The sequence below is a fragment of the Triticum dicoccoides genome, chromosome 2A (genome assembly GCF_002162155.2).
Source record: "Triticum dicoccoides isolate Atlit2015 ecotype Zavitan chromosome 2A, WEW_v2.0, whole genome shotgun sequence".
In the NCBI taxonomy this organism is placed as follows: Eukaryota; Viridiplantae; Streptophyta; class Magnoliopsida; order Poales; family Poaceae; genus Triticum; species Triticum dicoccoides.
The window spans coordinates 767496198-767513000 of NC_041382.1; the positions used below are offsets into that span (position 1 = coordinate 767496198).

At 49.2% G+C, this 16803-nt stretch overlaps 1 protein-coding gene and 1 pseudogene across 1 annotated transcript; one reads left to right on the plus strand and one right to left on the minus strand.

Moving 5' to 3' along the window:
- Positions 1-1049: 1049 nt before the first annotated feature.
- Positions 1050-1951, plus strand: LOC119358391 (annotated as a pseudogene).
- Positions 1952-2654: 703 nt separating this feature from the next.
- Positions 2655-3886, minus strand: LOC119352394 (dof zinc finger protein DOF1.7-like). Its single transcript, XM_037619045.1, has 2 exons — positions 3549-3886; positions 2655-3456 (listed from the first exon to the last, which is right to left on the minus strand). The coding sequence occupies exons 1-2, from the start codon at positions 3660-3662 to the stop codon at positions 2917-2919; spliced, it is 654 nt and encodes a 217-aa protein (XP_037474942.1). The 5' UTR covers positions 3663-3886; the 3' UTR covers positions 2655-2916.
- Between the last annotated feature and the right edge of the window lie 12917 nt (positions 3887-16803).

Here is a 16803-nt window from a genome sequence, read left to right on the forward strand (position 1 = left end):
GCATAATATGTAGCATAGTCGCCACTAATGCCTTGGAATCCTCTCCTGATGGAGCATGTGACAGTGTAGTCACAACCAATGACAAATGCTATGAAATTGACAAGTATTTGAAAATCATGAAGGTGGTCACCAATAATGTAGACATCATAGCGCCCAACAAAAATTATTTCGTTACTACGATATGCTTAATCCACATAAAGGCCTAGGAAAAACCTAAACGACCCATAATATGACTTTCAACAAAAGATAATCACCATGAAATGGCGTAGATCTTTGTTTTGTAGAACACACAGAGGTAATCACCACGAAGTGGCGCAGACACTCGTATGGCCATTTTCATGCCATAATATGTTTGCTTTCATTTTTTGCTTTGAGGTAATCACTACTAAGTAGTGTAGACCTTAATCTCATGGTATTTTGTACAACCTTGTGTTATAAAACACTTTGAAGGTAATCACCACGTGGTGTAGACCTCATAGTTGTGAACAAAGCATATATTGCCTTTAATGCAATCCATAAGATATGTGCAAAAAACTAAAAGTAGTCATATACTTTTCAAGCCTAATCAACATGTAGCAATTAAAAATTGCATCCATACACATGTTGACATTTCATAAACAGATATTGCATAGTTCATATGTACAAAAACTGAAAAAGCTAGAAAGCTAATCAGAAAAGAAAACGAAAAATAATGGCAATAGGCCAAAAACTGGATGACCTACTACCGTGGCTAGTGCCACCTTTTTATTTTCGTTCTTGATTCTTTTTTTTTCTTTCTTTGCTGCACGTACGCATGGGCCAGTGGCTAACGTGGTGGGCTGGTGGCTGTCCAACAGCGTGTACGCACTCACGCGAGGGGATGGATAAGGGGGGCGAGGGAATATCATTCCTATCCACAAAATCGTCCCAGATCCAACTCAAGCGGTGGGCGTCTCAGCCAGCATCACCAACCTCCGCCGCCGGTGGCTGCCTCACCGGCGCGTAGAAGGCCCCGGCGCAGCGTGCTCCTCCTCTGAAGAACAAGATCCTCCAGGAATGTGCGCCCCTGACGCGACGCCGTTGTAGTGGCCATTGGCCAGCCCAAGATTCACCGGGCTCCATCGTCCCGGCCGACGACCGGCGTGCTGCAGGACAGCGCGCGACACTATGTGCCAGCGGCGGGCGCCGATGGACCGGAGGAGCTGCCGGCTCCGTTGTCGAAGACGTCCCCGCGCGCAACAGCCGTCGTGGGGAGGCGCAGCCCGAGGCTCGCGCTCGACGAAGAGGCGCCGGCGTCCATGTTCATGGCGAGGGCATGTGCATCCCCAGCCCGAAGCTTGCTGCAGAAGCCCCAGCGGCCACTGCCTCGTGCGTCGGAATCGGCGACGGAAGGCGCGGCGAGTCTGGCTGTGCGGGCTCCGCGGGCAGCGCTGGTGGCGCGGGCTCGACCTCCTCCTGGACCTCGTAGTCCTGCGGAGGAGACAACGGCGGAGTCGGGCATGGCCCCCAGCGGTGCACCGGGCACGGGGGCGGTGGTGAAGGAGCCGCAAGATCCGGCTCAACGCCGACGGCGTCGACGTTGATTGCATCGGCCTCGGGCTCCAAGACCTCGTCCGCCTGTAACATCGAAGCGGTCCGGCATAGCAGGTTCAGGCGGAGCACCAGAGGGTCCAGCACTGTGGCGAGCGCCAAGATCTCGGGCGCCAAGTCTAAGACCATGGCGACGCCCTCTCAAGTCCGCTGATGCCGTGGTAACGGCGGCGAACCTGACGACGACGGTTGCCGGCCCGAAGGAGTTGCAGGAAGAAGGATAGGAGGAGACCACGAGGCATCTCTCTTTACCTTTGCTTTTCTTCTTTCTGCTTTACCGGCGAGAGTCGCCGGTGTTGATTTGTCTGTGCTCCGCTCTCAGTAGAGTTCTGTGCTGATAACGTGTGGAAGAACGAATTGATCGAACTCTTGCTTTCATTGATGATCCAGAGGATTAAATACAGAGGGAACCGACGCCAACTCCACGAAGGGACGCATCCACTCGCGGGGGCGTGGGCATGCTTTGAACGGTTGCCGGAGGCAAACCGCACGCTAGTTACAAGGGAGAATTATCCCTAAATAATACAATTAATTTAAATCCTAACAGGGTGCATGGCTAGCCATGATCTATAACTCAAGCGTAAGCTGAGTGTAAATAGAAGCGAGGCGAAGCGTGTCCTGCTTTAAAAAGGAAAGAAATAATGAAAATATAATCCGAGAGCCATACGTGTGTACTCGACTTACACCATTTTGATAACACGTGTTTTTACACTCGGCTAACGTGCAAGTACATGGCAACGTGTGATCTTTTTAGTGATATCTAGTTTTTTTAATATAATATAGACGCAGACGTTGATATACATACATTCATCTCTGTGAACACACATGCATGATCTACCCTTTTAAGTATCTTGAGAGACTGAGATGACATATTATATTAAGATTGATGAAGTTGTCATAAACATCTTTGTAGTCGATCGAAACATCTACTCTAAACGCACGACCGTCGACAAGACTAAAATAAATCCGAAAATATTATGAGCACAAGTGTCAAATTTAGTACTTAAACCCCGATGTGTTAAGAATACCACTATCTCTTCTAGTGATATCTATCGATATGTAGAGCACCAAAACATTGCAAGTCGGAGGGAAAACAAAAGTACTTAACAACTGTATCTCATGAACTTTTTTTTTGCGTACATCTCATGAACTTTCTACATCCACATGCAAATATAACCTGAAACGCATCGAGCTAGGTAATCAGACAATTATAGTGTGGTCAAAAAAGATATCTACCAACAGGAGACGCACAATTTCCCATACAAACTAGTAGCACTATGCCTCGATCCCATGCATACAGGAGTCTCGAACGCGCTGGCGAAACGCTGACTGACATGATGACGCTGATCAGTTCCCGGCCGGTGGCGGTGGTGGCCAGGCGAGCTCGAGGCCGCCGAAGTCGTCGCACGCGCCGGTGGGGGCGAGCGCCTGGTCGCAGCCACCCCACGGGTCCGCGAGCCCGTTGTAGAGGTGGTCCGTGGTCGCCGGTGTCCAGGGGAACCCGCCGAGCCCGAGATCGAACTGCGGCAGGAAGACAGGGCCGCCTTCGGTGAGGAACGGGAAGACTGGGAGCGGGTGGTTGGAGAGAGGGCGCGTCTCGTGCAGTTCCGGCTGCGGCGAGTCAGAGGAGGTCGTCTGGGGCTCGGCGGAGCGCTTGCTGCTGCCGCGGCGGCGGCATGCCCCGCCGACGGGGACGTTGCGCAGCGTGCCGCCTTGCGTCCAGTAGCGGCGGCAGGTGCGGCAGTAGTGGCGCGGCTGCGTGGTGCTGTAGTTGTTGTAGTAGCAGAACTTGGTGTCGGTGGAGCTGCACCGCGGGCACTCCAGCTTCGGCTGCTGCTGCTGGCTCTGGCCGTTGCCGTTCTTCTTGCCCGGCGCGCTCTCCTGGACCTGATCACCAGTTCACCACGCGCGCGCATCAGTAGGTGGAGTTGCCGTACATATAGTCATGTAAGTACGCAGTGAGCAGAGCAGTGACTGACCTGCGGGAGTGCCCGTGGAAGTTCAGTAGCGTCGGAATCTTCCGGGGCGAAGGGGCGCTTGGTGCCGGCGTTGGAGCTGGCGGCGGGGAGGAGGGAGGCGGAAGCTGGAGCCATCCTTTGCGGTGCGAGCAGAGCAGCGCATGCCCCGGCCGTCGCTTAAAAGGAGCTGAGGGCGGGCGCGCGTGGTGATCACAAGCTAGCTCTAACTCTAAGTAGGGAGGAGAAGGAGAGAGTGAGACGTAGCGGTCAGTGTGAGCTGGACCGATGGGCGGCAAGCGGCGGCGGCAACTCAGATGATGATAGAGCTGACGGATCGATCGACGGGAGCGGTTGGGTGGTGGTCGTGGCCTACTAGAAGTAACCTATGCGAGGCCGTTCGTCCAGTTGAGGCCGCTATACATAGAAGCCGGCGGCGGGGCCCGAGGCCGAGGGTGACGCGGCATGGACGTAGGACGGCAGAACTAGATGCTCTTCTTGCGCTCGAAGGTAGCTTCCCCCACCGTGCACGGTGCCAGGGTGCACCCCCACTCCCACCCGCGTCGCCGTCGCGTTCCATGTCTGGGACGACCGGCGACGGGGACCCGACGCGCACGGCCATGCCTTATTAGCAAAAGTATAGGAGTAGGAGCGTTCAGTTCGCCGAGGAAACCGAACGGCTGGCCGGGTGTGGAGAGGAGACTCGAGAGTTCTCGGTCGTGGTGGATGGATGGAATTTTGCAAGTTCCCGCTGGCGGTTAACCAGTCCGGTCCAGATGTGCATGTAGACGTGCTCCCGCGGCACTGTGCCGAATACTGTGATCGACGAACGCGACCCAACTGTTCTGTACGTCTATACGTGATCAGCGAGTGGGCGTCGTCGCAGCAACATCTGCCGTCGCCGCCACCGGGCCACTGCGCAGGCGGCACGAGCGGCGGCGCCGGCCGGACACGCGGTGATACCGACGCATGCATTCACTGTGCTTTGCGTGCGCGGCGGGCATGAACGAGGAGCGATGGGGGCGGGTCGAGGTCGGGTCGGCGTTAATGGGGGCGGACGCGAGCTGGCGGTCGCGGGGCGTCGTCTCCTGTGCTCTGCTCGTCGCGTCAGGGTGACGCGACCCAGGGCCCGCCGGAGGTTGGCGAGGTAGGCGAGAGACTGAGAGAGAGGACAACGGGGGACATGGTCGGTGCCGCTTTTTCTACGCGGCGGGGCCACACGCTGACACGCTAAGGCGACGGCGCTGTCACCGACGTGGGTTTTGTTTCTGCGTTTTCTCGTGGCTGGTCGATGCTTATGCGCAGAGGGCGCGACGGTGAATCTCGGACCGAACGACACGGCCGCTCCTCGCTGCCGACGGCGCGATTCTGTGTCTCTCGTCAATGATCGCTATAGTGGCTCCTCTGCTCAGCGTTGTCAAGAGTCAAGTTGGTGTTTACCCTTCAGGTTTCGGATCTGGTTACCTGCACTAAAACAATCCAAATGATATGTCCTGAGTACTGCACAACGAAATCTAGAGAACTAAAATTGACGTTTTTACAACTAAAAGTAATGTCGTCTTGACGTTTTTACAACTAAAATTGCCATCCGAAAAATAAAACAAAACACAACGAAAACTAAAAGTTGCCATCTGCTAAAGTACATCGAGATATGTCCTAAGTACTGCACATCAAAACCATCAGTTTTGCTAAGTCTCAATCAATATTATATTCCTTTGATCTTGCATGGAGATTCTTACAACTTTTTTTAGTTTTTTCTTTTGTACTTTTTACATATATGTCACTTGACTGAGACTAGTTTAAGTATCAGTCGATTGAGACATAGCCACACCCATAAATAATATATCATAGACTTTATGAGGAGACTCGTACGTGTATTTTCTTAAAAATAATCTTTTTTGGTTTGATTGAATCACTTAATGTGCAATAACTAGGTACATCTAGATGTGCCATATAATAGACGAAAAATCAAATATGTTAATTTGGAAAATTTCCGCGTGAAACTTTCTGTTTTACGATGGAGATGAGGGGATTGTCTGCAGACATCGGCGCCGTCTAGCTTGACTGCAGGCTCTACGCCATCGTGCTCGTCCGATGGTTCTATTTTTGACGAGACGAGGCTCCGCGGTGGCCATTGTTGTCTCTGAGCTCCTGGCCAATGGCTGGTGAGTTAAATAAAGGTGGGCAGGAGATCCGCCGAGCTACAGGGTGTCGGGAGGGGGGCTACATGCTGGGAGGCGGCCGAGCGAGAGAGAGCGGCAGGAGAAAACTAATCTTTTGCTGAGAGTTGGTTTTAACTTCCGACTATTCAAATTTGAGCGACGATGGATAGTTCTCTTCAATTTATTGAGGAGTTAAGCCGAATGAGGGTTTAGTTGCTATATAATGCTTCGCAAAAGAGAAAGGGCAAAGGCACTGATTGACAACCCTAGCTGCAACCGTCACCCACCCCTCTTGCAGCCGCTTGGGCATGTCCCCAGATAAAGTCCACGTGGTGGCCGCACGGCAGTGACGAGGGGGACGACTCCGATCAAGGGTGGCTTGCTTGGAGGTATTACTGTGAACGACGAAGGAGATGATGGCTCGACTGCCGGTCTTCATCAGGTGGTGCTCGAGTGGCGTTGGTGAAGCCTATGACGGTCGGAGGGATCCATGGCAATGATCTTCAACGGCGGCCTAGCCTGGCTACTGGCTAGGTCACCCGAGAAGAGGGCATCAGTGCAAGGTCCTAGGCTGCGCTGCGCTTGACATCAGATCCAGACCTATCACGCTGCGGCACAAATTCTTGTTTTTGATGTTTGCTTCAGGGAACCTTCATGTTTGGTTTGGGGGCAGCAAGTCGACAACGTTGGCCTGGTGTAGGTATGAAAAAAAATGGTCTTCCCACCCTATTCCCGTTCCATTGGTATATTTATCGCCGTCGAAGAGTGTGTAGAGCCTTCTCCGACCGGACTTCCAGGATCCGGCTGATTTAGGTTTTTGCTTAATTGAAATAACATCTTTTAAGAAGTTAAACACTTATAGAAATTCAGCTAGAGATTACTAAGGGCATCTGCAACGTCGACCCGCAAATTCATCTGGTATATGTCTGTGTTTATGTCCAGATGTGGTTCGCGGACATAATACGGAAGGGAGCCATCCAACACTAATTACAAAGTATCCGGCTAGGAGGAGTTAGTAGGCATGCATGTGATCGGATATCTCTGATTAAATGTGCGGTCACCATGCATGTGCGGTTGGAAGGAGAGGAGAGAGGGACATGCAAGTGATTGTTAAGTGCATGTTCGGACTCGGACAAAACTTTCCACAATTGTCTCTAAAGTATCGAAATTTGGATGTCCGGATAGCATCACGGACTGATACAGATTCCCATCATATTGCAATAGTGAACAAATGTGTTTGATGGGATATATACCGGTGTTTGCGGGTCATCTTTGGATGCCCTAAGACAGCACAATTACACATTTACACGCCCCTGCACAATTCCACGCACTAGTGAGATAGTGAGAAACAATGGACCGCGCCGTCTACGAATGTGAGTGCGTCTCGCACACGAAACACGCACACATTCCTATGTGTGTGTGAGTCGATCCGGCCGACGTTACGATGTATTTTCTCTGTTCCAAATTACTCGTCGCAAAAATGTATGTATCTAAAATTAAAATACATCTAGATACATCCATATATCTAGATGTATGGATTAAGCGGCGAGCATGTTGTGCCGGGATGCAGTCCGGTGTAAACGTGAGTTGAATGCGTGGACAGCTTGGAGCAGTAGCAGGAGTGCAAGGGAGGCTGAATAGAGAAATGTCGTGCACTTTCGGCGCCGCACGGACGTCAACCGCTGAATCCAGAGGCGTGCAGTCTTCCAAAATTCTCGGCTTTATCCATTCCATTCCGATCCGTGCGTGCGTGCGTGCACAAAATAAATAATGCTGCAATGATCGAGTAATGATTAGTGCAGGCGTACGTAGGAATCATTTACCAGTTCCTGCATTGCACGCGCATCCGCCAGGAGAGAATGTTCAGGCCACCAACTCGCTTGCAACTGAGGTCAAATTCTTCTTGAAAAAATAAGAGAAGTTAAGGTTAAATTAGTTACAGTCCAAACAAAACGAATTAAGATGGGCGCTTAAGCATTCCTCTACAGGCCACTGAGAAGACGTAATAGCATTACTAACAGGACATGTATAAAATAAAAATAGGGCACTCAAAATCAGTTTTAGGGAGTCACAAAGAAATAAATATAAACATAGAGTACAAACAACTACTCATGACTAGAGCGCTGAAGATCGTTCCAGTCAATGTCATCATCCTCGTCGTCGTGGACTGCATCGTCCGACTCGACATTATCACCCTTAAGGGGCCAACCTCATCCTCCTTCTTGATCGCCTTGATCCATGGGGATATTGGAGCTCCTAAATCAACTCATATGTGGGTAGTAAGTGGGGTGTCCCGGCGTGTCTAGAAACCCATCACGTTAGTCGCGGCCCATCTCACAGCACTTTCAATCTTTTTTTCTTTTTTTCTATCTCTTTCCGTTATCCCCATGAATATGGCCGAACAATTTGAAGAACACGACTACGTGTTGTCGTGTACGGACAAATGAAAATTTTAAGCAGACACATCCAGACAGCCGTGTCTGTGGACAAATGATCAAATTAGCTAGTCCGATTAAAGATGCTCTAACCCTAATGAATTCAGACGTTACAATTGATTTTCCTGAACAAGAGGATCACGCCTTGAATGGAACCACAAGTGGAATGATGCAATTGCCTGCCCCATTTTCTTCATACAGAAAACTATCTCCTGCCGACCAACGTTTGCAGCGACAGCAACTCACCACTACAGCTGCAGGCGATCGTAACCGCGGCCGCATAGGATTGAGTAATACTCCCTTTGTTCCTAAATATAAGTCTTTTTAGATATTTCACTAAGGACTACATATAAAGTAAAATAAATGAATCTACACTCTAAAAAAGTCTATATACAGCCGTATGTAGTTTGTATTGAAATCCTATAAAGACTTATATTTAAAAATGAAGGGAGTACTTGTTTAATTTCGAGCTCGATTAGAAGCTACCTTCAAACAATGGTGCTCATGACCGTTATGCTGGCTGTGTTCGAACGGCTGCTGGTACATGCACGCACGCCTCCTACTTCCCTCTCGCCCGGCCATCAACTTGTCAATTTCTTGTTGCAACTTACCATTAGTACCAATACATTTATGGGACGAAAGAAGATACAATATTATTTGTACTACGTATGTAGGAGCAAGGATGACGACTAGTTGCGGCCACATACTGGTCAACACTCAACACACATCAAGGAAAGGACAATTGCTGGGCATGTATCTCATCAACTAATTCAATCTCTCGAAAGACAATTGCTGGTCATGGATCTCATCAGCTGGCTAATCTACTGTGGGAGCGTGATGGCTTTGTCATGCTAACACAAATTGTTTGTTAATTAACATGATCTTCCACGGATCCACAAGAGCTTTCCAGCAGGATCCCGAAAACGAGGTGTCTAAAAAATACGCATCTCTCTGATTAGGATGATAGCGACCAAGATTATGTTTAGGTTACGGTTTGCTGTGGTGTGTTACGATGTGTTTATTTTTAGAGTGCGTGAATAGGATTAAAGTGCAGGTGCATATTGTCAAAAAAATTGTATGCCCATGTGGTTCTTTTTCGATAGTGTGCTTTTATTATTCTAAAATATAGCATCTTGCGGATACACAACGTCATAAATAGCACCCTGCCTCTGCATAACTAGAATGTACACAACGAAATTTCAAAACCTCCATAGCCACCTGCTCCAACCGCATACACACTGTCTTGAACAATATTTGGTACTCTGCTTGTTGTAGTGTAGACCACATACAAAGCGAGTGTGTACAACAAAAAATAACCTACATGGGGAAGCATTTTTGTCATTAAAAACCAAATCATTTCTACATAGGCAAAGCAACCAAAGTAAGGCATACGCTCCCATCCTTATTAGCGTTTTGAATCTATTTGGAATACCGTCCAACCAATGACCAAAAGTATTGGCAACACTTGTGGATGGATATAAATTTAACACTATTTGCTGACCACGTAGAATGTGCAACTTGCATTGAAAAAAGAGATGTTTGATTGTCTTGTTATTAAAAAAACACTCCTTACTCCCTGGCCAGTTACGTCGTACGAGATTGTCTTTGGTTTGAACAACTCCCCTATGAAGATACCACACAAAGGTTATAACTTTTAGTGGAACCTTTGACTTCTAGATTTTTTTTTGTTATTACTCACTGGTACCTCAGAATGCGTGAGCGCACAATACACAAGTCTACTATGAAAGACCCCGATGTAGTATTGTTTCAGCGAAACACAACCTGGCCTTGTGTTAGATTAATCTATTACAGACGGGATAAAAGATTATGACATGGCGTAAGTCGGGGGCCAATGAAATTCCATCTGAACAAAATATTCAGTAGAGATGAATTGAGTACCTGCGCAATAGTATTATTCTTATCGCGAGCAATGTTGTACAATGTTGGATATTGTTCTCAAACATTGGCATTGCCTAGCAGATGTCTTCCCAAAAACGAATCTCCGACCCACCCTTTATCGTGAAAAACCCAAAGCGAAAGAGATGTTTCTTTGACGCCATTAGGCCAGTCTAAAAATGCGAGTCGTCAGGTTTCCAATATACCTGCGACACCATCTTTTGACCTAGATACTTGCTGCGAAACATGGTTTGTCAAACACCATCCTCAGTAAGAAGTTTGAACGACCATTTACTAAGTAGGCCCCCCTAGGGGGCCGCTACCTGAGCTTGTGGCTTTGTGGTGGCCCACTCCGATAACTCCTTGCGCTAGTATTTTTTATATGCTCTGAAATAACTATACATGTAGTTCTGCTGAAAACAACGTCAGTTCGGGTTAGCTTCAATCAAATCATGCAAATTAGACTCCAAAACAAGAGCAAAAGTGTTTGAAAAAGTTGATACTTTGGAGATGTATCAAGCACCTATTGAAAAGCAATGAGAATTCTTAAAGGGCTCCTCGGATGTCCGATGTGGGAAATCTTCAGCCAGACTCAGTCAATTCGAGGGAGCGGAGGAACGACTTATTGAACCAACTTCCGAGACTGACGAAAGAAGACGGGGAGCAGCTCGAGAACTGAGGAGCGTCCTCGATGCGAATACAAGTTCAGAGGGTACTGATAGTGTCCTGAACTGAGGGGGTCCTCACCACATCATCTCCCGTCCAGAAGAGCCGGACCGAGGACCCCCATGATGATTTACTGGTGGGCCAGGGTCGTCCGGCCCACATCGCCAAGACGGGTGCTTCTAAGGGCTTAGCCCGTACTACAAGATTTAGAAGTCATCTACCCCATGGTTACGTTAGACGTAACTGACCAATGTGTGAACTCTAGACCCCCTGTATCTATATAAGTTGAGGGGAAGAACTCGTAGATGTCACACAACGATCTCATGGTAGATCAACCTGTAATTTGTACTTCCTCAAAATCAATACAATCAAAGCAGAGCGTACGGTATTATCTCTTTGAGAGAACCTGAACCTAGGTAAATTTATGTCCCCTGTTACCAACACACCAAGGCTACCTATTCGGGACCTCCTACCCAAGATATGCTGGATTTGACTCCATCACCCACCACTATCCAGCCATGCATAGGAAAAAAATCACCTCAACACACTCCATTCTACTATGCTACATATTTTCCAACCATCCAATGATCAAACACAATAAATCACATGTATTTCTAGTTTTCATTGTCATATTGTTACTTTGAATATTCATGTTCCATGCAATCAAATCGCATGGAAATGTATTGCAAAACATTTCGCAACAACGTGCGGGGTATCATCTAGTGGTTGTAAACTGCAGAGACGGAGCTATGTGTATGTGCAGGGGGGGGGGGGGCATTGCCCCCTAGCCTTTGACCAAATTGAGAAGGAACGGAATTAGGAGGGTGTAGGTTGGAAAATTAGATTTTGGCACCACGAAACACTCATCTTTTGCCTCCCCCAAGAAATTTCATCTAGCTCCACCAGTGCTAAACTGGGACCTAGTTTGTTTGAGATATGGCTTGGCCAGGTTCCAGAGTTTGTAAAATATGTTGTTGCTCGCGATTTGTCCAGCCATGCTATGTAATGCAACACACTGTGTTCCTTTAAAATAAATCCATCTGAATTGGGCGAGCTATGTTCTAATTGTACGTTGCGAGGTAAGTGCACATGAGGATTTTGTGCTTGTGGCTGTGTCTGAAAACCAAGAAGAACACGGACGTGTGCTCCTGCATCTTGCCAGAGGCCATGACGAGCAAGCCGAATGGGTGGCCCCGCCTAGAAAGACACAACTTTCTCCCTGCACAACTTCTGTGTGTCCAACAACCACTTGGGCTCGAAGATCTCGTCCCCTTCTAAGGCCGGGATGTGGAAGACGGCCTCCACGTCAACCTGTGCGCCCACACAAGTGACCTCGTTCACCCCACCGATGTTCACGTGCACTCCAACCAACTGACGGCCGACTCTTTTGCTCCTCAGTGTCTCTATCACCTCAATCAGCCATTGCAATAACTCTTCCTGTTGCCGCCCAGCGATACCTTTCTTGGAACAGTCTGCATGCGCACATCATAGGCAAGTATATAAGTAGAGACATTTTACAGTACATCAAACGATCCAACCATGCATAGGAAAAAATCACCTCAACATGCTAACATTCACTAGAATTTCCATTCTACTATGCTACATAGTTTATAACTACCCAATAATCAAATGCAATAAATCACATGTATTTTTATTTTTTACTTATCATATTGTTACTTCAAATATTCATGTTCCATGCAATCAAATTGCATAGAAATGTCTTGCAAAACATTCTGAACGCTTGCTGGGTATCATCTAGTGACTTGAGAAGCGAATCTACATGTACTTAGGGGAGGGGGGGGGGCATTGCCCCCTAGCCTTTGACGAAATTGTGAACAAAAAAAGTGAGGAGGGTTTAGGCTCGGAAAAAAAATAGTCTTTGGCTCCACCGTACATTCATCTTTTGCCTCCTCCCAAGAAATTCCATCTAGCTCTGCCAGTGCTAAACTGGGATCTAGTTTATGTGATATCTGGCTTGGCTAGGTTTCAGACTTTGTAAAAGACGTTGTTGTTGGTGTTTGTCCAGTCATATTATGTAATGGAACACATTGTGTTCCTTTTTTTAAAAATCCATCTGAATTAGGGGAGCTGTGTTGTAGTGAGGTAAGTGCATATAAGGATTTCGTATTTTTGGTTGTGTCTGAACACCCTAAAGAACATACATGTGCGCTCACGTAGGTTGTCGGAGGCCATTACGAGAAACCTCGAACCGATCAACCCGCCTAGCATGGTCACACCTTTCTTTCCGCACGACCTTTGCGGTACTAGTAGCCACTTGGGTTCAAAAGTCTCGGCCTCTTCCAAGCCGGGATGTGGAAGAGGGCCTCCATGTTAGCCTTTGCGCCCGCGCCAATGATCTCTTTCATCCCATGAGTGTTCATGTGCTCTCGATCCAACTGACGGCCGTCTCTTTTGCTCCTCAATGTCTCTATCTCTTCAATCGTCCATTGTCGTAGCTGCTTCCCATCACCGTCCAGCCACACCTTCCTTGGAACAGTCTACATGGGCACATCATAGGCAATTATATAAGTAGAGACCTTTTCCTGTACATCAAAGTAATTAGAGCCAAACATGAGCAACTGAACAAGGCTCCAAAGGGGTGAGGATCTGACCCTAGGTATAAACAGAAACAAATGGAAATAAAAATGAATATACATCAAGCTTGGGATAATAAAAATGAATATACATGACATGCTCCATGTGGTCCACATCCTCCTCCTCTCCTAGGGAGTCGACCATAAAAGGAGTGGAATCAATGGGTGATGCTGTATCTGCGAGGTCAATGCTAACACCTAATATTTCATTATCAAACAAATGTGTCAAGAAGGAAATATAACCTAACATATCAAACAACAAATCATAATTTTACCTAGAACGCTTGTTTATTGGGCATGTGGGTTGACTTTTGGTATGTCGAGTATCCCTTTAACAACTCTTCTCTCTCAAGTGGTGGTGTATATGGTGGGAACTCCATCACAGGTACTTCGACTGTCGGTGATGGTCGTTGTTGTACTGCGCCTCCTATTTTACTAGTGTCTCATGGGAGGAGAAGTACAACAGCGACCCCCTATGACAACAGTCAGATTCCTTCCTCAGGAACATCGATCTATCTCAATGGTAGTGATGGGGTCATGTACCTAGGGTAGGGTCACAGACCTGATCTAAGTACCCTGCCCAAGGACACCCTTAGAAGAGGTCACCTTCCAGTCGACCAACGAGGGATTCACTCGACTGACTTGAAGGACTCGACCACGAAGACTCACTCGACTACCAGGAGGTCAAAAGGCACTCTGCACTGCAACGGCCTGTAGTTAAGTAGACTTTATGATAGTTAAGACACTTTATGTGGGACGTTACCAGTAACGCCCCGGACTAAATACACCTTAAACCCTTCATTACGTGGGCTGGCTGGGGTCCTGGCGCACTCTATATAAGCCACCCCCCTCCACAGGCAGAAGGGTTCGGCACCCTGTAACTCATATACATATAATCCACTCGACCGCCTCTGGGCTCCGAGACGTAGGGCTTTTACTTCTTCCGAGAAGGGCCTGAACTCGTACATCCCTTGTGTTTACAACCTCTCCATAGCTAGGACCTTGCCTCTCTATACCTACCCCCACTCTACTGTCAGACTTAGAACCACGACAGTTGGCGCCCACCGTGGGGCCGGTGTTTTTAGCAATTTTGTGGAGAAGTTGCGATTCTTCCGAGTACTTTCATCATGGTGGCTGCTGGAGCTTTGGTCGAGGGTCGAGAGATCCGTCTCGGCGCTCTCACCTTCATCGCCGACGACTCCGCCTGGCTCCAGGAGGCTCCACTCGACGTTGATGCGCTCCCCGTCCGCGGTGCGACGCATTTTCGCGCATGTGTCCGCGGTGTTCTGCTGCGGCAACCGTCGACCCCGTATCGGTCGACATCCCCATCGACCACCCTCCCGGTCTCCCGCCAGCGCAAGCGCTCGGGCCGGTCAAGGATTCAGCGGTGGGTGAGGCACGCGGTGGCTCGCCAGACGGCCACCACCCAAGTTGCGGCAATCGAGCCCGACGAATCTCTCTACGGCCTGTTCGATCTGTCGACTGGCTCCGTAGAGACCGCATCCGAGTGCGATAGCAGTGATCCAGCGGCGAAAATCATGATGGTCGACGGGCCCCGCAGTCCCCCTGGCTTCGCCCATGATGGTGGAGCAGGCGACGAAGGCGACCCCGCACGAGACCACGAAGAGTACCAGCCCGAGCCACTCGACTCTCTGCAAAGAGAAGAACTTCGCCGCAGGAACGTGGATGTCCTGCGTACTCCCATCGCAGGAGAAACCCCCGAGGCTCGCGCCTTGGAGGAGGCACGTTTGGCCAATTTGGCCGAACGCACTCGACTGGAGAATCTTCAGCGAGCACTCGACGAGCGCGCGCGGCAATGAGTTCCCGACACCAGTCGACGTCAACTCTTCCCGCCGACTCAGGTATATCGAACCCCAATCCAGAATTTGGCAGCTGCGACCCGTATAGCAGAGTCCATCTAGCCCTCTCAGTCGGAAGCTGGCAGAGGCTTGATGCAGATCAGGGATCTGCTCCGGGCAGCAGGAGATCAGAATTCGGCCGTGTCGCAGTCGCGCAACAGAATTCATAGTCGATCCGTCGCTGCGAATACGGTTCAGTCGGCTCACAGTCCCAGATCGCCTCCGCGGCGTGAAGGGCGAGACCAATATGGTGACCGACTCGACCGAGATGATAGGCGCTGAGTGCCCAATTCCCCTCCGAGGGGTGGGTCTTACGCTCCTCGGCAGCAAGATGACAGACGTCAGCTCAGTACGGGGCGAAGAGTTCCAGTCGACCCCAGTGAACCAGGCTTCGACGCGCGATCCATTATCGTGCAAGGTTTGGTCGACCGGAACAGAGCCCATCGAGGTGGACTCGACAGAGATGCGCCCACAAGCAGTCGAGTGCATGTTTCTGGTCCTGAATGTTTCAGCAGAGCTATCAGAGCCGCAGTTATCCCTCCCAATTTCAGGTTGGCAGCAGGAGTCAGCAAGTTCACTGGTGAGTCTAAGCCTGAAACTTGGCTTGAGGACTACCGAGTGGCGGTTCAGATTGGTGGTGGGAACGACGAGGTGGCCATGAAGCATTTGCCCCTCATGCTGGAAGGTTCTGCCAGGGCATGGTTGACTCAATTACCTCCTAGCAGCATTTACACTTGGGAAGATCTGTCCCGAGTGTTCATCAGAACGTTTGAAGGAACTTGCAAGCGACCGGCTGGACTGACGGAGTTGCAAGTCTGCGTGCAGAAGACCAATGAGACTCTCAGAGAGTATATTCAGAGATGGATCACTTTGCACCATACTGTGGAGAATGTGTCTGATCATCAGGCAGTCTGCGCCTTTAAAGATGGCGTCAAGAACAGAGAATTGAGTTTGAAGTTTGGTCGAACCGGTGACATGACCTTGAGTCGGATGATGGAGATTGCTACCAAGTACGCCAACGGCGAAGAAGAAGACCGACTCCGAAGCGGCAAGCACAAGCCGAGTCAGTCGGAAAAGGGAAACACCAGTCGGAAACAGAAGCGGAAGGCTGAACCGGCAGCTCCTGGAGAGGCTCTGGCCGTGACTCAGGGAAAGTTTAAAGGGAAACCAAAAGGATCCTGGAACCCTAAGAAGGTAAAGGATAAAGAAGGGAACGACGTGATGGATATGCCGTGTCACATCCACACGAAGAAAGATGAAGAGGGGAATATCATCTACCTGAAGCACACCACTCGCCAATGTCGACTCCTGATCCAGCAGTTTCAAGGAAAACAGTCCAATAACAAGGAGAAGGAGTCGGACAAGGCCGAAGACAAGGAGGACAGTGAGGAAGGATATCCGCATATCAACTCTACTCTGATGATCTTTGCAGATGTGGAGAGCAAGAGTCGATTGAAAGTTATTAACCGTGAGGTGAACATGGTTGCCCCAGCAAAAGCAAATTATCTGAAATGGTCCCAAACACCCATCACCTTCGACCAATCTGATCACCCGACTCATATTGCCACCCCTGGGAGGCAAGCTTTGGTGGTCGATCCAGTTGTTGAAGGCACTCGACTGACAAAAGTGCTTATGGACGGTGGTAGTGGGCTGAATTTGCTGTATGC